Below are 21,135 nucleotides of genomic sequence, written 5' to 3'. Positions count from 1 at the left end.
AAATAATATAATATAAATAATATAATATAATATAATATAATATAATATAATATAATATAATATAATATAATTAATAGAAATAATACATAAATTCCCCCTGTGCCTTTATGTATATGACCAGTAATAAAAGCACCATATGATCAGAGATCCAGAGATATTTCCTGACAGACTTCCAAATTATCTTTGTTGATCCATCCTCCATTTTTGACCGTCTTCCGACAGAAAAAATTAGATACCCATCAATGTTAACTAAAAAATCTGACCGTCTTCCAGAAGACCCAGAAGACGGCCTCTATCCGCCCCTGAATAATAAAAAAACTCAACGGGCTGTAAACTCTATGCATTCGGCCTCATCTCTTACAACACTCTTAATATTAAATTAGGAATGCAGTTACCTAAGATCTAATTAAAGAACTATCATTACTAGTTATTTTACATATATCAAAATACATGAAACAAAAATTGCTCGGTTTCAGCGTCTGTGCTCAGGTACAGTCGAGTTGGTGCCTCAAGGCCAGTTTCACATCAGTACATCGGAATCTGATACACTCTATTGCCTGAATTACCTTAAACCAAGTGCGATTTTTTTCAGAAAGCTATTAGCAGTATCTCATATTAACAACAAACACCATATTCTCTTACCTTTCCTTCTTTCCGCAAATCCTGCTCAAGTCCGGACGAGACACTCTCACAGTCTCAGTACAACTTGCACTGCAGTCAACTCGCGGGATTCCCAAGGAATATCTCCCCAAGACGCGCCAGTGTCTGAAATTTTAGTGGAACATCAACTTCAGCATCGTTTGAAGTTAATGTTATTAGGTATGATTCGGTTCAATTATAACACGAAGCAGGGTATTTACAGAACATTTTGAATTAACACATCAAATAAAAGTAGAAATTTGGCCTATCTTGAGTAGAAATGCATGATAGTGAGACCTTTTGACGAAAATGCAAACTATTTGAAAGGACTTAGTGTCGCACATCTTATTTGAAACAAATTATTTCGTGTCGTTATTTTTGGTTTTTCAACTTCTTTGGCTAGATGTTATGTTGCTGGTCATTAAACTATAAAAATCACATTCTTTAAGTCCGTTATATTGCTATACTTTCCTGTATAATTTAGCAAGCAATAAAACGTTTAATCCATAAAAATATAAGTGTTTTATTCCATATTTCTATGTTATAGAGAGCATTGCGTAACAAGAATACATATTATTTTGTTGCCATCAAGTCCGCAGAAAGGTTCATGCAAATCAACAGCCATAGAACCAATAACTGTCTTGTTTGAACACACCTGCACTAAAGTAGTAAAAGGTAGGTGTAATACTGTAATTGTTAGAATCTTTATGTATAAACACAGAACTAAATGACAATATTAAAACCACATTTAACAAAAATTAATCAAAACAAATATAAATATTATAAAATAAAAATTTTATACGGTATCATTGGTTGTATCTGATAAATGGAACACCAAATGTGACTTAGCCACATTTGAATAACAACATATAAACTGACCAATATGTCTCCCATATGAAAATGGTTACTGTAAAAAAAAAAAAAAAGGGGGGGGGGGGGGGGCACCATTTTTCAAGCACATAGGTAATAATATATATCCTACAGGAAAAATTTGTGGATCATAGAAGCAGCACCAAATGACATGGAGTTTTCCAGTATTGGTACTGAATTCCTAACGAAACACCACTTTTCGAATGACATACAAAGCAACATTTCACAAAACTTTCCTGTGGTTGCCCATTATCTGTTTACATTACACAAAAAAGCACCATTTAAGTACTATTGTTCAAATAATTTTCTCAAGTTGGCATATCTGTACTGAATGCTTAGCAAAAAGGCGACCAATTACTGATACTTTCCTCAAATAAGTTTTCATCTTGGAAGACACCAACTTGGAATGCAAGCCTATCTAAGTACATAACAGTACGCTAAAAGTAACTTAAAATAGAACTTTTAACCTTTACAGATGTAACTCTAATGATCAAATTCTCATTAAATATAGTCAAACATCAAAAAGTGGATCTTTCAGATATAAACCTTTTCCAGCTATGAAATATATCACATTCAATACCATTTCTAACTTTGACAGTCCACTTTCTTTTTGAAAATGAGGCTGAAAAACTGTAGTGTATCCTTTGGAGACTAAACTAAGTTGAAATTTGAGCAATTTCAGTCCCCAAAGTATAGATCCCAAGTTCAAGACAGATAAGCTAAGCACCCACGCATGTTGATTGAAGGCAGATTTAACATATATGAACCAGTCATTGCTTGTTACACTGGGTAACACAGCTTGGTAGTAGAGATAGACCTGGACCAGGAACAGCACCTGACTGCACAGCACAGTAATGATGAAGAGAATGAAGAGTCTATGGGTGTGCTTGGCCACACAGCGTAGCAAAAACAGGCAGTGGTGATCCATGCCCTGGATACACTGTTCACAAAGCTTACAATGCTTGCTCCTCAGTGGTCTAACAATCTGGAATTGTATTGATAGAAAATAGCCATCATATACTTGTCTGTCACAAATTCAGTTGCAAAGTATGTCAACTTTTCCTTTTAAATTGTATTGTTAAAATATATTACTTATTATATCTTAAATAAATTTGATAAAATCTGTTATTTTTTCTATAAAATTACCTACACATGCAATTTAAACCACTTACCTTTTAATGTCATCACAAATTAGTTGTGGAAAAATCGGTTTTTATTTTCATAAAAGGAAAAAATCAAGGAGCACAATTTTCTTTCTCATCCAAAAATTCTCTAGGCCAGCCTTAAATGAGGCATTTTATCCTGTGAGTGAACCTACCTCACATGTTGTACAAAACATTTCAGGGGACACCTGTCCTGTAGCTACATCTCTCACACTGTAATATCCACCATTATTGGGCTTCAAGGCAGAGACGCGGACAACACCTGCAAGGCAACCAATTTATGACAGTTCAAATTTACAACTGAAAATTTAGTTTTAACAAAAATACATCAGTCACTGTTAACTTTGTGATGATTAAACAAATATGTTACTCTTTCAAAACAAAATATTATAGACTATTTGTAAGTTGTAAGAATCTATGTAGGTCAATTTTTTATTCTTTTTCTGTCTTTTTATACCAATGCAAGGTAATTTGCTGGAAATTCTAACAATGTTACTGCTTAAAAATATCACTTACCAGGATCACGAGTCCAAAGTCTCCAGTACATATACAGCATGACAGCAGTGAGAGATATTGACAGAAGGTTCAAGTAATGATGATGAGAGACATCTATGCAGTGTTAAGAAGATTGTGTTTACACTTCAAGACACTACTGACAAAATGGTACTTTTTACTCATTATTCAAATGCAAAATCAAGAATAAATTAACCATTTACCTAAAATCATTTTTATAAGTACAAATAACAAAATACTGTATCAGAAACTATAAATAATTAATGAAACTTTAATTAAGCGATTAATTATTGTAGAAAGTGATCACAAAAATGTCAAAGAGTTGGCTGCTCTTCTTTTTCAATAACAGAGGATACAACTAAACATTTGGAGGTAGTAGCAAGCCAATGTGATGAATAAACCAGCTGCAAAACTGCCTGCAAACAAAGGATTTGGCCATCTGAAATGAAGAAAAATAATGTGATAATAACTCTTTTCTAATTATTTTTCTAGTACTTACATACCATGATAATAAATCTTTTGTAATCATTTTGTATAGTACAAAAATACATACAGAAAATGTGCTCTTTTTAGACACAGTATGCAGTACAAATATGTTCTCAAAATACCAACTGTTCTTAAATTCTGACACTCAATCCTATCACACCATATAAAAAAGACAACGCGTCGATGTATCCTAACCTTACATGGTAATACTACAGCATACTATAACACAAAGCCATTTTGTCCAAATACAAAATATGAAATGCATCATACACATACCTACACACATGTAGCATTCTATGCTGATGTTTAGTGGACAGAAAAATAAATAAAGCCAATTCCCCAAACACTATCAGCCCTTGACTTCCGGTGTGGTCCTGTAATAGATAAGCTAGCACCAGGGCCACAATATACAGCACAGCTGGCATGGTCAGGTGCCACAGCCAGGGTACAGTGGGTCCTGCTGGTCTGTAGTCCTCATCCTTTATGTACATGTAATAAGATAACAGGCGAGAACACTCTGTTGACCTGATAATATAGAAAGATACATTATATTGATTAATTTGAAATGAATCATGAATTGTATCTTCACTGACATAAAATGAATCAGCAATTATTTTTCAGAGATACAATAATATAAAAATATAACCAAACAATAATATTACATTCAATAAAATGACCAAAAGTTGAATGCTGCTTATGCCTCAAAAAAATAATAATAATAGAAATAAAAAAAAAAAAATAATAATAATTTCATACTATCTGTAAATAAAGTAATACTTCACTTGGATGTTTTCTGAGCTCTTGCTACTTCAATTGGAGTATGCCCATCTTTATTTTTGGAATGCAGCAACCTACAGCCTCCTGCCACCAGTAACTGCCATGCTATCTGGGCATGGCCATGTTTGCAGGCAAAGTGAAGAGAATTGTTCCCATACACATCTGTCAAATGGGGGTTACATCTCTGAAAATATGAGCAATTATGCACAGTAAGAACAATGAGAAAATAATTTCAAAAACAAATCTCTCTTTAAACCAGTTAAAAATTATTATACGTAACTCAAATTTGTATTTAATTTGGCATATGTGAAATAAAAATCAAAAATCTGTCAAAGCTGGAGACAAAAGTTGAAATGACTGTTGAAGCATAAAGAGAAGAAATGATATGATTTTATAACGCATATTGATAAATTGTCAATTTAATGGAAAAAGCCAAGTTTATTTACATTAGATTTCAAAAGGTACTTTACTGCATCCAAATGTGCGTGGGAGCTCACTATATGCAGTGGAGATTTTAATTCATTGTCCTGAACATCATAGGCAAGACCATGAACTTCATGCAGGTAGTGCATAGCTAGGCTGTGAAAAAATAAGCTGAGATTAATCAACACGAAAGAGAATCATTCTCAATGAATTTGTATGGTTAAAACAGAATTGTGTTCCATATAAATGTTTAAATTTTCTGTATACCTATGCACCTTCTCTGTTTACCACTACCCCCAAAAAACTAATCATGATGATGCAATAACTTTGTTAAGTTTAAAAAGTATAAGAGGGTCATTTAAAATTCTCCTATTTTATTCATGCATTATCTTTTTATGAAGAGAAAAATCAGTGTCTTACACATTTCCATTGACAGCAGCATGGTGCATGGCCCCCCTGCCTAACTTATCCACAGCAATCAGGTCTGCCCCATACTGCAACAATAGGTAGATAATGTTGGGGATGCCCTGTTTGCAAGCATAGTGCAGTGGAGTTTCATCAAAGTCTGACTTGGCATTGGGGTCTGCTCCAGTCTGTAGCAAGAGACTGATCATGTATGGCTCTGTTCTCAGGCATGCTTTATGGAGTGGAGTGAGACCATGCCAACCTAAAAAAATTAATGTAAGTTGCAAAAATATACCATCATGTTATGCAAATGGAAATACATGAAAACTAGAGGATCAGAGAGGCGATACCGCCTCCGAATATTGTACCACCAGCTGGAGCAAGCGCATACGTATAGACCCCCACATACACAAAATAAGGGACACAGCCACCAGTCTTGTGCTTGACAAGCTGTAAACATGCAATCAACAAGAATTTTCAATATATGCAAAAAATATATGAAACTAAAAATGGTACAATCAAATTTAAGTTCATCGTAAGGTAGGTGAAAGGTCATTTTCAAGGTCACAGTAAATTGCCAGTATATGACTTCCTATTCAAGTTCAATAGTAACTATGGACCTATCTCTGCCAGGTTTAGAGATAAAAGAGAAAGAAATTTGCAGAGTTTAGTTCATGATAATAAGTAGGTCAAAGGTAAATTTCAAGGTCACATTTTGATTGCCAGTATATGACTTCCTATTCAAGTTCAATAGAAACTATGGACCTATCTCTGCCAGTTTTGGAGATAAAAGGGAAGCAAAATTTGCAAAGTTCAGTTCATAGTGAAAAGTAGGTCAAAGGTCAATTTTAAGGTCACATTTAGATTGCCAGTATATGACTTCCCATTCAACTTCAATAGTAACTATGGACCTATCTCTGCCAGTTTTGGAGATAAAAGGGAAGCAAAATTTGCAAAGTTCAGTTCATGGTGGAAAGTGGGTCAAAGGTCAATTTCAAGGTCACACTTGGATAGCCAGTATATGACTTCCTATTCAAGTTCAACAGTAACCATGGACCAATCTGTGCCAGTTTTGGAGATAAAAGGGAAGCAAAATTTGCAATGTTCAGTTCATGGTGAAAAGTAGGTCAAAGGTCAATTTTAAGGTCATATTTAGATTGCCAGTATATGGCTTCCCATTCAAGTTCAATAGTAACCATGGACCTATCTCTGCCAGTTTTGGAGATAAAAGGGAAGCAAAATTTGCAAAGTTCAGTTCATGGTGAAAAGTAGGTCAAAGGTCAATTTCAAGGTCACATTTGGATTGCCAGTATATGGCTTCCCATTCAAGTTCAATAGTAACTATGGACCTATCTCTGCCAGTTTTGGAGATAAAAGGGAAGCAAAATTTGCAATGTTCAGTTCATGGTGAAAAGTAGGTCAAAGGTCAATTTCAAGGTCACAGTAAGATTGCCACTATATGACTTCCTATTCAACTTCAATAGTAACTATGGACCTATCTCTGCCAGTTTTGGAGATATAAGGGACTAAATGTTATAATTTTGGAGTTACCATAATGTGCCATAAATTTCCTACAAAAAAGATTAATTAAAATAAAGAAAACATCATTTTGGTCAAAATTCTTAAAATAGGAGGTGCTCTGAAGTTCCAGAAGTTCAAATTTGATGAAATAATGTCATTTTTGACCACAAGTTGTCTGCTTTGCCAAGCCTTATGTATTATTTTTCCAGAGTTCAAAATTTATTATCCATTACCGTACTGCACATTTTGCTTTCACCACCAATATGTACTTTTTGATACAGCGTAACTTGAAAACCGTATGGAATACAAAAAAACGGAGACCACCCCCAGTGTTGGGCTTTACATGCTCTACAAAATGCAAAAAAGAATGGGTCTCTAGCATTAACGGTTCCCGAATTAGAGACAGTTTTCAGTTTTGGTACTTTATGGCCGCTACTCCCGTGAAAATGCACCGATTGACCCCAAATTCACAGAGATGAAAGATGACCCGAAGGGTAACACTTTCCAATAATATTATTGGTTAAGTCTGTGTGGTGTCTGAATAACAGGGCAAAAAAAATTTTTTTCGTAAAAAATTTCATTTTTTTGAAAATTTTGGCCCGTTTGACCTTGAAATAAAGGTCAAAGGTCAAATCCAAGGGCATATTTGAAATCTACACATATGACTTTTGGAAAGCTGTCTGTAGAAATTTTTCCCATAACTCCTTCCGTAGGGTAGATAATTAGCATTTAATTTTGCCATTTTTAGACAAGGGTGCATTGCAATGAGTGCCACACCTAGACCCCAATACCGACAAAGCCCAAATTTTACGTGGAACAAGTTGAGATTATAGGTGACCTAAATCCAAGAGATGGGTACAGGGGCCCTTACCGTCTAGGAGGAGAAGCGGTAACGGTGACTTGGCGGCGGAGCCGCAGGAGCCGGCGGAGCCGCAGGAGCCGGCAGAACATACGGGTCGGGACTAAAACCATGGGTACCGCCAGCGCCTACGCTGGTGGTACCATAATTCATCTTGAGAGACTAGAGGACCGATGTAACAAAACCGAGGGTCCGTATAAGTTACAGAAAATCGGCACTCTATTTAGTTATAACGGTGAGGGTTAGCCTGACCTAAGTAAGTTGGCCAAGATCTAGGATGAGACTTCCATGTACAAATGAATGGGAAGCGGACTCTCTATCATGGGGGACTCTCAGTCACGTTACAACGACAGTAGTGGAAATATAGAAAGGCGACAGAAAGGGGAGGGGACAGAAATTACCTTTCTGATTCACAGCTGCCGGGTTTTGTTTAACTAGAAGTTCCACCAGATGAGGAGTTCCGTTGGAGACCGCTTCTAGTAAGTTTCCAAATACACCCGTTGCGTACGTGACCTGGCTATTTGAATCTAATGGGTTTAAAGGTACCATTCTTATCCTGCTGGTAACCTTTTAGTAATGTTACTCATTAACGCTAGATGTCTCTTTTGTACAAGATAAGGCTAAGATATCGTGAGGGCCATGAACAAAGTATTATAGATAAATGTCAATTAAACATAAAGACAAAACAATTAGTTGTGAACCTAACCAATGGTTCTTTTGAAATAATATTTTACAATGTTCAAATAACTGTGTGAGGCTTTTCTTGCCATAGCTATACCAAGCGGAGGAGGGGGGGGGGGGGGGGAATCCCTGTACTGGGTGAAATCATTGAAATTGCACAAAAATTTGTAAATTGGAGCAAATTATTTAATGCTATAGATGGTTTCAAGATATTGAAAAGGCCTTGTCAATCAAGAAAGTGCGCATAAATAAGCATAGTTTTCAATGTTTTAAAATTTAATAAACCAGGGTAAAGTATTGATAAATTTTAAAGGTGGTAGATTCAAGCAAGTACTTGAACTTGTGCATTTGAGGGATACTAATATTTGGGTTGTGAGTAAACAACAGAGAAATAAAATTTCACTTTCTTGTCCCGGTTCTTATGGCAGAATTTAAAAATTATTTTTATGTATACAGCATTTATACCAATGGGAAATGATATAGTGTGGGGTAGTAAGAGTGCAGGAGGGGTGTTTGACTGTGGGGACAAAAAGGGACGTAATCACCATATTCATAATAAAAAAATTGTGAAGATACCATGTGTATACTCTCTTTGTGTTTCTTGAATGGTTAACCACACAAATTTATTGATTTAACAGCAAAACTACAGGAAAATCTATATTTAAAAAAGGAAAAGAAAATTCTAAACCATACTCAAAAAAGCTGCTGAATCTATGAAGTTAAAACAAAGGCAATTAAATCAAAATTTTAGCATCAAGTGGTTTGGGATAAAAAAATAAATAATAATAATAATGAAGCAATTATGTAAGTCATCTGTTATATTATTCTTCTGTTTTATTGTACAACAATCATACAATATAAACATCCAAACTTAATATATCACTATTAATCTGACTTTTTTTTTAAAGCTGTGTTCTGACTAGCCAACAGAGAAAAAAGATCCCTTTCAGATTCAAAGAAAAAAATCCAAAATTAAGGCATGCTTTGCAAAGTGAATCAATATTTCTTAATTACAATACATTAAACTGTCACAACTTGTACATGACACTCAGTACATTGCTCTAACTAGGTAGCTACAACAAACAGCATTTATCCAAAACTTGTATAAAATTTTGTAATTGACTTAAAATCCCATGTCATTTAAGTTCACATCCTGAAATGTCAGTTGCATGAACTATTAAGTCTTGAATAATATATAATAGCACAAAAAAAATGATGAGAAATTTCTCATTCAAAGGTAAAAGTAGTCCACAGCATTAAAACACACTAACATGTACAGCAAATGTAAAAATAACTTTGTTTTGGAGAATGTTCTCATCCTTAAGATTAACATCATGATTAAAGCTCCATCTTAAAAATTAGCTCCCAAATTGCATCTCATTCCCAAATAAAATATATATTATTTAGCACTACAACATTAAAAAAGTTAATATATGGCTGGTCAAGAAAGACTCAATTCCTTCTTAGTAGAGATTGAAATAGTCTTAATTAACACATCACTGCACTGAAGCCTACTCATTGTAGAGGCTTGAATATTTGTAGTATTAGACCAGTAAGTCTCTCATGTCGGCCATTGCTTGAACAATAGCCTTGGCCATCTTGGCAGAGCTGGTGGCACGACAGGACTTCCTGCTGGAGATGTGGAAGTTCACTGAAAACAGAAATTTGAAGGCTGAATTACTTTTGCCTTTCATCAAACTAGGCTATATGTATATACAACTAATGTAGAAAGTTAACTTACTGGCCCTTAAACTTAGTAACTTAGTTTTTATGAAATCAATTACCATTAAAAAAACAATGTTCAAAAGACAGTTATATGAACAGAAGGACAGCTAGACTGGAAGTCAGAGGGTGGTGGCAAGCATATTTCAGTCTGCATCAGTTCTTACACTGAATCACAATGGAGAGAGAACAGAGCTTGAGTTGAAACTTGGAATAAATTTACAGAAAAGTTAACAAACAATGGCACTGAATTCCAGGATAACCTACCCAAGTCTTCCCCTACAATGATGTATGACACTCCGTATCCTTCAGGAGACACAGGTCCGAACCCTCCACCACGAGAGCAGATCTCCAGAGACCACTGGTGGGTTATCTTGGTGGGTGTCTGGGAGGTGGACAGTTGCTCTGGGATCTGCCATGCCTACAACATTTATGAATAATGTTAATAAGCAAGCAATAACAGAAATGTTTCACCTTTTAAAAGGAATTGCTATGTTTAGATGTAAATGCTTGCTTGTAAATGCTGGTGAAAGTATTTCTCAAAAGACCTGTCTTTCTGGCTCTGAGTTAAAAATTTTTTTCTGCAATAAATCTCCAAAATTTATCAAACTGTTTAAGTCTCAGCTGTTATAAATTTGAGTTTATCTGTTCAGTATATACAGACTGTGCACATTATTATTCAAAGTAATTAAACACGACAATTCTTTTGAACAACAACTTTAGAATTACAATTACAGCGCACTAAGATGAATATCCAAAATGGCAACATGTACAATGTACCTTATCCATATACAGTGAAGGCACAGGCATTCCTAGCTCTTTGGAAACACAGTAAAGTCCCAACAAGTGACGATCACAGCCCTCTCCATTGGTAGCATCAATCTTGTACTGAGTTTGATAATGGACAGCCTTCTTTAGGAGATTTATCTTGGTATCAGAGGTTGCGCTTGGGTTGTCCATAGCTTTCACAAAACTGACAGAGTGCTCAGATATAGGGCGAATAGTCTCTGTGCGACCAAGGGCAAACATTCTGAAAGGGAAATAGGTTTAATTGTGTGCATGGCAAAAAGTGTGCATACATGTACATGTGCACTTATCATTGAAGATGAAAATGTTGTCTGCTGTGCACAAAATATCTGAATGAAGTACTTTACCTTGTTGATGCAGATTCGTAAGTTTTTGGTGTATCTCCATGCAATCTGAAGTAAGCAAGCTGCATGGCCATCTGAAATCAATAATAATAATTTCATAATTTTTTTCATGTGAATAAGTGACATGAGCAAATTATGCCTAAAACTACTGTCTGTAAATTTTTCAATACATTCTTCAAAAAGTTATAAAATAAGAACTATAAATGCATTGTCGCAAAATATTTCAAAAGTAATTTGCCTTAGGCCAAATATAAATGTTTTACAGCTTATAGATGGGTATACATTGTCTTGCATGTTCTCGGTATCAGAGGTGCCTTCATACCTGTAGATATCCATCTGGACTGATATGTTTCTTCTTGATCCAGCCTTTACCATAATCTGATGGCTGAACAAACATGTCCAAATCATCAACCTATAATTTAACAAATTTTCACAAACCTTAGTTGCTTAGCTAGTAAATTTCAATTATTTAAGTAAATGAATAGTCATAACCTTAATGTTAACATGAGAAATTTTTTCTGCACATTTTATTCAAACTGTCTTTGTGATATTTTACACATCACATCAAAGTAGGACTGTAGGAGTGTCTTACATTTGCTTTGTGCTCAGCAAGAGCACTGGTTATCGAATCTTCAAATCCAGTTACATCCCATTGTAGCCTAGACAAAAAAGTTAGAGGCTTGATTTCACTTTTTTTTTATTTTTAACTAAATAAAATAGTCATCTAAGAATTCATCCTTTAAATCTTGAAGTGCTCTTGTTTAAAACATTTGGAACCTATAAACTGATAACAAGCTTGTTTATAATGCAATAAATCTATTTAAATATAAAATGTATATAATGTTCTCATAGCTATATGCAAAAAGAATAAAGTATCATAGCCTAAATAAGAAATCACCGAACTTTAATTAATAAAATCATTTACCTTTTAGGAGGCTTAAGATATCTTACAGTTTCCCCCTCCTGCTTTTCTACATCACCATTTTTAGTATACCTCTCCCTGAACTGTGCATATTCCCAAAGTCGTGAAAAGAGCTAAAATTAGAAAATAATTTGAAGTCTAGAAATATAGTGAATAGATCTGTGCATTTAATGGTGTATGAAATGATTTAATTTTTGCTATTAAGAATTATATATAAAATCACTTCAAATATTTATGAAACATGTGTACAGTTTAAAAACTGAATGGGCAATGGATACTTAAAATTTATGCAAAATTATTTTTTCATGACTACAAAACTAAAAACTAAATTTAGAGTACATTGTTTGCTATTATAAAAGGAAAAAGAAACATTAAGAGTTAGGGGAAACAATTCAAAAGACAAGGGTAACTACATGCAAACGAACTAAAGAACTGCATAAGGCCAGATGAAATTTCTCCAACAACAATGAAAGAAGACAAAAATGAGATTACAATGACAAACTAAATTAAAGGTACAACATCATCTTACCCCCCCCCCCAACCCACCCTACAAAAAAAAACACCAATTGTCCAATTACTATAAATAGCAACCCACAATGCAAATGCACAGCTTTCAAAAATAATGTTATTTTATAAGAAGCATAGATTATTGTCTTTTATCCATGAATTTGAGGGTGGATAAAACATGGCAATTACCAATGACATCATCACCAAACAATGATTGAAAATAATAAAGCATCATAGACATTTTTTTTAACCAATCAGATTGGAAACATTTTATCAATCAGATGACGGCAATTTCGTGTAACATCAAAGTTGCAACTCTTAATGTCATCTTGGAAGACATTGCCATTTCGGTAATAATTATATAATTAAACAATTATACATCTTTGTTTTTTCATCAATATGTTGTTTTGCAGCACCAATTTTATTTTTAGGTCTGCAAAAAACATGTTGACCTGTGCCAAAGTATATAATTGTATAATATTGTACGCGTCAGTTCTGTCTTCTCCGGAATCTAACAATTCTAAACAAGACAAAGCAGACCCTCCAATTTACCGTGGCATCAGCAGTGGCATGTTCAGCTAAGGCACCAGAACGCCCATCAGCAAACGCAAACATTACTAGAGATTTGTCAAACCACCTGAAAACAACCAGGTACAACTTGAAGGTACACTGGACCATGGAGCAATATGGCCTTCTGCAAAATGGGATCTGAACTCAACTTAAGCGAATGCAGAGGCGACAGCAAGATAAGCAAGTTGCTCCAGTATTGCAGCATAGTGAAATTTTTCACTGTAACACTAGTGCCTTGTTAAAAGCAATGCATGTGACTTTTTTTTCTCCAAATGAAAGTTTAAATATCACAACAGGTCAATAGTTGTCAGTAGTCTTTGCAAATTAATCTTTAAACACCTTTCACTATGCAATGCTCTTTAAGAAAGTGCAGTAGGAAAATTAAAAGGCTTTTTACAGAAGATAAAAGACACAATACTGAGACTCTTAAGTCATTGGCTATGCCACATACACAGAAAATTGAACTTTGGTAAATTTTCTATAACCAATACGCCCTTCTAATGGCATAAAAGCAAATATGCATTTCAATTATTTCAAAATATGTATTGACATTTTAAATATCATAGCCAACAAAGAAACCCAGCATTGTACACAGTGCTTACCAAGAATAGATAAAGTTCTATAAAAGACTAAACATATGTGAGGATAAGGCCAATCACACAGAGGTTTACATGCACACCAACAGCTCACCACAATACAAACACATTGTGAACTTTCTGAACACCTCACCTCAAGACCACAGGCAACTTGAATTTGATTCTCACCTCCCTTCTCTAGCCTAGCTATTTCACTTCATTTAGTGTAAATGTCCGTTTTTAGGCTAAGTATATGATATGACTGTATTCCTGGTTACAGTGGTCTTGCAGTTTAGCGAGTTCACTTGTACTTACAGTGGCATCAGCCGCACCATGTTCTGCAAACCCTCCAGCACGTCCATTGGCAAACACGATTGTTGACAAACATATGTCAAACCACCTTTGGGAGGACGGAGGTCACACATCAAGTTTCATTCATGCCCAAATCAATTGAACCAAGAAACAATGGCATAAGATTTTGTCTGATATCATATCCACCTCTAGCTTACCAATTATGGGCTTCTTTTACTGAGTACCAGTAAATGCAGAGTTAAATGTTAAAATTTGAAAAAAAAAATGTCTCTTAGAAAAATAAGACATCTTTTATTTTGTATGTACAGTAAAATGTATAGTTAGGTCAACGCCGGTATGCCACTGTTTCTTCTTTTTTATATAATCAAAGACACTGCATTTGTCAATATAAAAAATTCTATGCAGGCACCAGCTCTGTGGCATGTTGCATAATTTATATCATATCACAAATGCAAAAATTCACTGTCTTTATATCACCATACCCATTTATACCACAGCAGAATAAAGTGCATAAAATGTAAGAAAACAAAGTTTCTGTAAATCAAAATGCATTTTTCACAATCAACCAATTAAGTGTGTGCTGAGAAATTCACCAAATTCAAACAAATTCAAACAGAGCACTATTTTTCCATTACCTATTAACTCCATCTCCACATAGCAACATTTTTGCCTGATCAGATATGTCCTGAAAAATAAATTTGTATAAAAGAAGGTATTTCATTCACAAAATAGAAAAATCTTGTTTTATTATTTTATGTAACATATCAAAAATAAAAACAGCATAGGGCACAAACCCCCCAAAAAATCAAAATCAAATTCCTAATTGGTCCATTTACTATGGCAATATTATGTTCAGTGCTACAGCCTACCTTAGGAACCCCACAATCAAGAGATATATGCCAGAGTGCTCTCTCCACCTCATGTAGAGTTGCCTTGTTTACAGGACTGGCTTGTATCAAAGCTTGGCGATGCTGGAAATATCCTTCCATTATAAATCATTTTCCTTGCAAGCATACTGGTATATTAAAAGCACATTACTTCATATGACCATTAGTAAATTTATTTCAAATTGAAATTTCATTACGTCTCAAAAACCAGTCTCTCTCTTTTTAAAATTTACATGTTTATCTACCTCCCATGAAATACTAGTAGGTTAAAATACTGTGTATGTGCTTTACCTTGGCCCACTGAGTTCTGTTTATTGCAGTAAAAGCCGCCACACCACAGCCACCATCTTGCTCTGATACAGTTCACATAAAAGTAATCAAAATATTAAGGTAAATTATCAAAGTATTGTTTTATTTCTACAAAGACTGAAAAATACACTAAGAGGTGAATCAGTTAAGCTAACACTTTTATCAACTGACCTTCACTCATCTCATATATCTTCTCCAGCTGACACTGTAATTCCCAAGGCGTCAGGGGGGTGAGTACGCCCTTCTTGTTCTCAGCATACACATCCAGTTTAAAAAACATTCCTTTGCTGAAAATAAGCCCAATCCTTGTTTTACAGAGAACGTAGAGACAATGCACTACAAATTTTCAAAGTAGGAACAATTCTGTGTAAAATGAACTTCACTCTTCTGTACTGAAATTGAGAATATCTAAAGCACTGAATATTTTTTTTTCTCATTTTGAAATCATTGTCAAATTATCACACTCTTGCCATGTAAATATGACTTTACATAATAATCATTAACCCATGACACAAAAACACACAGAGGTACTAACCGAATCACAATGACAAAGTTTGATGCTGGAAAATTGTGTAATGTATCCTTCTCTAATCCAGGAATTCGACAGGCATTAAACATATATCTGAAATATGAGGGATAAAAGAAATTAAATCAACTAAGTTGAAAAAAGGTGTGCTCAAAGATTATGTATCAAATATCCAAAAATAGATTTACTTACATCTGTTACATGCAGCATAGGAAAAGGAGCTTTACTAAAGCAATTATTAAAAGGGCAAAGTTTTGATTAATTAATCACATCATCATCATCATCATCATCATTATTATTATTATTATTATTATTATTGATTTGCCCTACTCTGTCTGTCCATACTAAAAATGTTCAGGATAATTCCACAAAAATTATTTGTAGAGAAATACAGAGTAAATCACTCCTTGACATTCCTATTTAGGGTCACATTTACTATCTCAATGAGTAAACAGTGATATCAAGTAGTCTATCTTAAGGGAACCTGACTTCACCCTGTTTCACATGACTTCTGATAACCTATCAACTTTATCCTAGACTGAGTTATGACAAGGATGGCCTTGGCCTGCTGTGTTCTAAATATATTCAGAACAGATAAAGTAGGGTATTGACCTCTGTTTCATTAACATGTGTACAAAATTTTGAAAAAAAAACAATAAAACTGCATAATGAATAGTGTAGCAATTGCATGTCCAACACTATGAGCTCATATTAAATACAATAAAAAAGATTCCAGAATTTGCAGTAAAAAGTTGATAGTTAATGGCCAACAGCCTCTTAGGCCCTTTTCATACCAGGCAGCACAGGTTTTAGTACTGCGTAAGTTTAGAGATTGAAAACTTAACAGCCTGGCTGTTACGTAGCGTAATAGCATAATAAGACCTGTCAAACTGGTTTGAAAACTGCAACCCCCCACCCCTCCCCCACATAAAAAGAGCACTGGTAGCAAACACAGTGTCCTTCACTCACCTGTATCCATCCATACAAACTGGGACCAATCCATTTGCCAAAAGGACTGGCAGACGCTCAGTGTGAATTAAATCATGAAACCTGCAATCAAAATATTAGCAGTTTTATTTCAGATAATTGTCAGTATAATTACTTCTTGCAAAAATTAAAATTTTAATCTTGCTTATATTAAAATATAGACTACAGTAAACAAGACTTGCATTCAAGTTAAAAAGAAAAGACTTACTTATATTCCCGTTACTGTACCAGTAAATTAGTCACGCCAGTGTAAAATTCACTTTTGGTTCAAAATCAGTATAACATTTTTTATCATGATACAAAATGTTAATGGTCTCTTTAAAAAAATCATCAATTCTATGAAATAGACCACAACTTACAGCACACCATAATGAATCATATTGGCAGCCCTAGCAATAGGGTTGTTTGTAGGCAGTGCCTCGCTGTCCAGGCAGTAATAGTTAGAGTTAACTGAAAGATGGAGGAAAATGTAGAACGCATTATTACACAATTTACATACAATTTATGTAACATTACACAATGTTACATAATTATAAATACCAGTGTCCTATAAGGCAAATTAATTCTGCAAAATATCACAAGGAAAGTAAACAGGAAGATCCAGATGCCTATACCTGGGTATCATCTGGATCACGGAGAAGACAGAATGTTAGTAAGCATTACCGCACATTTCCAAATTACAAATACTGCAAAGTAAACATTTCATATGACATGATCATAAACATTCATAAACGGAGACATTTTACAAAGTTTGATCATCTCCCCACAGTCTGTCTGAATAGGTACATGGGGGCCGGGGGTCATTTTCTTTATTAATTTATTAAGAAAAAAGTTAACTAGTAAAAGGAAATGGTGTTTTAACATTGTTAAAACAATGAACTCACTTGCAATAGGACTCCTCTGATACAAATATGCTAGGTCATTCCACCATTCAGATAACCAGTTCACTTTATTCCAAGCCCTTTTAAAAATAAAGAATAAAGGAAATATTAAAAAAAATAAAATGCAATATATTCCATTTATATTTTTATCATATATAGGACTTGTCCTCAATTAATGTAATTGTGGGTGTATTTCAAAATGAAGGAAATCTTTTTGTATATTTACATGAATAAATTTGTAAAATGTTCATCATTTAGAAAGGATTTACCTGAGTTTTAAATAACCCTGAAGTTTTGGCCCCTCATTCTGTTTAAACTGCTCCACAACCTGTTTTGTCTGTGCATACTCTGCCTCAGTGAGCAGAGGCTTTACAGATAACAAATATCTGAAAAAAAAAAGAAAGGTAAATAATTTTTCATGGATAATCAAAGAAAGTTTTCTTATAAAATAGAAAAATAAAACTCACAATAAACTGATAGATTCAGAGTATTATTTTATATCAGTGCCATAGTTATCTTACATTCATTTTTATTCACAATAGTACATGAATTCACAAAGTTCCTAACAAATTTCCCTGGATAATCTTTCACATTTATCACTCTTTGTTGCTTTTTTATAAGCATACAGGGTTTTTCATAGTGCACTACAAAATTATCCATACATTTATCACTCTTTGTTGCTTTTTTATAAGCATACAGGGATTTTCATAGTTCACTACAAAATTATCCATAAGTCTTTACAGCTATTTGGTTACAAAATGATATCTTGCATACAAGCATATTTTCAATCAAAAGACACTAAGAATTTATCCACTTTCAATATGTCATATAACTAAAATATCAAGGCAGCAATTATTGATATGAAAATGCGACACATACATGTTATACATGTATCTGCAGTGCTAACATATTGATTTTCTAAATACATCTGCCCTAGTCTTGACTTATTATTATTATACCAAGGTTGGAACTGGAGGCTAAAATTTACTGAAATTATAGCTAACAGGCACGTCATGCTCTAGTATCCCTCCCCTTCCCAACTACAGTACATGCTACTGTTTGTATATCTGTGGTATAAAGGAAATACAACATCAAGTTCTGTATAAACTGTGTGTATTTTACCTACAGTTTTGCACACTTTATTGTATCTTATATGAATAATCACTAGTTGTCAAGGTGAAGCTTGGGTATATACTGCAATTATATTTGGCAATCAATGATCAATATCCAAGCGCCATTATCTGATATCAAAGGTTAAGGAATTCACCAGTCCTCAGGTCAGCACACCTGGTTTAACCTTTGCAATAGATATAGTACAAGTCACATAGATTAACAGAAAATAGAGGAGAGAGATAATTGGCAAGTCAAAGTCAAGACAATTATCTCCTCTACCAGTTTTTTGTGTAAAACTATGTGACTAGACTGAGTGACTTTACCTGATTTAATCTATGTTCATGCAGAAATCAATAAGCTGAGCTGTGCTTTATTTCATGCATGTCTGAATTCATGTGTCATGACTAAACAAACAACAGAGCACAGCGCTGCCTTTTGTTTTCTGTTCAAACTATGGTAACGGTAAAAATACAGTAAAACTATTCTGCACTATGATGTACATGTACTAACATGATCCTTGAGAACAGTAAAATCTGGACTTAACGATAAATGGGCCTTCAGATTAAGTTACCATGCAGCTTATCTTACTTGTGACAGGTCTGCTCCAAGCTGGGCACTGGTAACCTGGGCAGCACATTCTGCAAACTGAATGTTTTATATGGGCCTCTGTTCTGCTGTAAATGGAATTTCACCAATACAGCCCAGATCTGAAAATATTCAACAAAAGAAAAAAAATGCATTAAACATTTTCACAGGCATGGACAAGAAAAACATGTTATGCAAAGATGGTTCAATTACATGTATATATTTTCTTTTACACCTTATATCAGCAAGAAAGAGTCATTTCATCTTGAAAACAAGCTGAAAGAAACTCCCGGAAAAAAAAAAAAAAAAAAAAATATATATATATATATATATTATTATTATTATTTTTTTTTTTTTTTTTTGCGTGATGAAATTACTTTTTACAATACAGTCTGGCATCTTGGTGGAATTGATAAGATGAACCTGGTCAATGAAAAAAATATCAATGAAATGAAGGGAAAGAGATAACCCATTTCAGTGTAGGATGCTCCAATTGATAACCTAAATTCCATGATGGCTAGACAGTGCCTTAAATTATACAAATATAATTGAAACATTGCTGATAAAAAGATTTACTAGTATACTGCTTTCACTAAAATAAGTAATAAAAATAAAAAACATTTAAAACTTGTTATATGTGAACAACATGATGATAAAGGAATTAATTTTGCTTTTTGAGTAGCCTATCATGTCTCAACTAAAATACACTATGCCAAATATGGACAAAGCTCAGGAGAAATACTAAGCCTACTAGTATAATATGGTTTGATATGAATGTTAGCTTCATATAGAGACTCTGAAATTCAAGATGGGTAGCATCAGACATGACTGCCACAACAACTGTAGCAAACACGTGCATCCCCTTACATGCATGACTTAATATTAGCATATACTGATAACAGCACAACGCCGATGTTAAGTCAATATTGGGTAACTAAACATGCTGGACCTTATGAGATCAGTTATCTCCTGCAAATACATAATGCAGGGCAGTACCGATGTCCTCAAATGAGTGTTAACTATTATTTGGATATATATAACAATATAGTCTATGTCTACCTACCTTGCAAATCTGATCATCTATTCCAACTTAGACCATAAATAACAAGACCCCTCATATTAACGTATCTGATATGTCGATATTCCCCTTTAGTATTCCCCTATCTTTCAAATCAAACCACCGAAGAACACGTTTCTCCTAAAGACGCCACATTCCAAACTATTGAATTTCCAGACTTGCTGTTATCTTTTGAAAGCACAAATGTGCCCACTAAAATGAAGACACACCCACATACCTTGGTTGCAACGGACTTGGGATTATACATCCATCCTCTGTAAGAAAACAGCATCCTTAACAGCTGCCAACGGAACCAAAGCCAAAAATGCATGAAACTGAATCCCAAAAAGAACCCGATCATTGCCGTCACTCCAGTATTCAGGTTTTGCGGCAAAGCTGCTCGGATTGCTGGGGAGAGCCATTGCTCTCCAACCGACAGCAAATCTTCCACCGGTTTTGGAGAAACTGTCAGGAAAATTGCAACCAGCGCTCCAACAACTGACGGCGTAAAGTACCGCGTTACTTCCTGCATGGTTGCTGCTTACCTTCCAGCCAGAAAAAAATAAAGAAGTGTACCCAATCCCTCTCTGCTTTGACAGCGGTTCTGTCGCCGTTGTAGCTAAGAGGAATGCTAATGTGCAAAGCAGGTACCGTGAGAGACCGAGAAAGACCGAGATAACAGAATGTAAATAGT

General features: G+C 34.5%; 3 protein-coding genes across 5 annotated transcripts in view; all 3 read right to left on the bottom strand.

Annotated features, from left to right (window-relative positions):
- LOC106173621 (extracellular matrix organizing protein FRAS1) overlaps positions 1-829 on the bottom strand; it is a 42,333-nt gene extending 41,504 nt beyond the window's left edge. For both annotated transcript variants that reach the window (XM_087003569.1, XM_087003568.1), the window contains exon 1: positions 643-829. The gene's annotated coding sequence lies outside the window, so the exon portion shown is untranslated. The remainder of the gene's footprint in view (positions 1-642) is intronic.
- Positions 830-1,627: 798 nt separating this feature from the next.
- LOC106179907 (palmitoyltransferase ZDHHC17) lies at positions 1,628-8,258 on the bottom strand. Its single transcript, XM_087006280.1, has 9 exons — positions 8,058-8,258; positions 5,292-5,538; positions 4,895-5,027; positions 4,454-4,632; positions 3,948-4,196; positions 3,542-3,624; positions 3,189-3,281; positions 2,828-2,934; positions 1,628-2,494 (listed from the first exon to the last, which is right to left on the bottom strand). Exons 1-9 carry the CDS (start codon positions 8,203-8,205, stop codon positions 2,021-2,023), a joined length of 1,713 nt encoding a protein of 570 aa, XP_086862406.1. The 5' UTR covers positions 8,206-8,258; the 3' UTR covers positions 1,628-2,020.
- Positions 8,259-9,146: 888 nt separating this feature from the next.
- On the bottom strand, positions 9,147-21,124 carry LOC106179926 (carnitine O-palmitoyltransferase 1, liver isoform-like). 2 transcript variants are annotated; one of them, XM_087004095.1, is made up of 19 exons: positions 20,680-21,124; positions 19,388-19,506; positions 17,956-18,072; positions 17,690-17,766; positions 17,165-17,255; positions 16,788-16,868; positions 15,828-15,914; positions 15,464-15,579; positions 15,275-15,336; positions 14,966-15,067; positions 14,732-14,781; positions 13,192-13,276; positions 12,136-12,245; positions 11,803-11,869; positions 11,533-11,622; positions 11,214-11,284; positions 10,840-11,089; positions 10,327-10,480; positions 9,147-9,988 (listed from the first exon to the last, which is right to left on the bottom strand). In XM_087004095.1, exons 1-19 carry the CDS (start codon positions 20,971-20,973, stop codon positions 9,882-9,884), a joined length of 2,130 nt encoding a protein of 709 aa, XP_086860221.1. In that variant the 5' UTR covers positions 20,974-21,124; the 3' UTR covers positions 9,147-9,881. The 2 variants fall into 2 exon arrangements, with proteins under 2 accessions (XP_086860221.1, XP_086860220.1); XM_087004094.1 differs by lacking the exon at positions 13,192-13,276 and adding an exon at positions 14,100-14,184 and having other exon boundaries at positions 20,680-21,123.
- Between the last annotated feature and the right edge of the window lie 11 nt (positions 21,125-21,135).

Source organism: Lingula anatina, chromosome 2, assembly GCF_051362555.1.
Source record: "Lingula anatina isolate TDL-2025a chromosome 2, LinAna3.0, whole genome shotgun sequence".
Lineage (NCBI taxonomy): Eukaryota > Metazoa > Brachiopoda > Lingulata > Lingulida > Lingulidae > Lingula > Lingula anatina.
The sequence above is the reverse complement of the archived record's forward strand: the minus strand, read 5'-3'. Positions and strand labels throughout refer to the sequence as shown.

What these genes read in the sequence shown, in the direction of transcription:
- LOC106179907 (XM_087006280.1), bottom strand. Translation starts at nt 8,205, where the DNA reads ATGGTACCTTTAAACCCATTAGATTCAAATAGCCAGGTCACGTACGCA. An exon ending in GCTGCTGTCAATGGAAATGT is followed by an intron (nt 5,028 to 5,291) that starts GTAAGACACTGA and finishes ATTTTTTCACAG; the next exon opens with CCTAGCTATGCACTACCTGC. An exon ending in AGTACCTTTTGAAATCTAAT is followed by an intron (nt 4,633 to 4,894) that starts GTAAATAAACTT and finishes TCATATTTTCAG; the next exon opens with AGATGTAACCCCCATTTGAC.
- LOC106179926 (XM_087004095.1), bottom strand. Translation starts at nt 20,973, where the DNA reads ATGCAGGAAGTAACGCGGTACTTTACGCCGTCAGTTGTTGGAGCGCTG. An exon ending in TTGATTGTGGGGTTCCTAAG is followed by an intron (nt 14,782 to 14,965) that starts GTAGGCTGTAGC and finishes TTTATTTTTCAG; the next exon opens with GACATATCTGATCAGGCAAA. An exon ending in GTCCAGATGGATATCTACAG is followed by an intron (nt 11,285 to 11,532) that starts GTATGAAGGCAC and finishes TATTGATTTCAG; the next exon opens with ATGGCCATGCAGCTTGCTTA.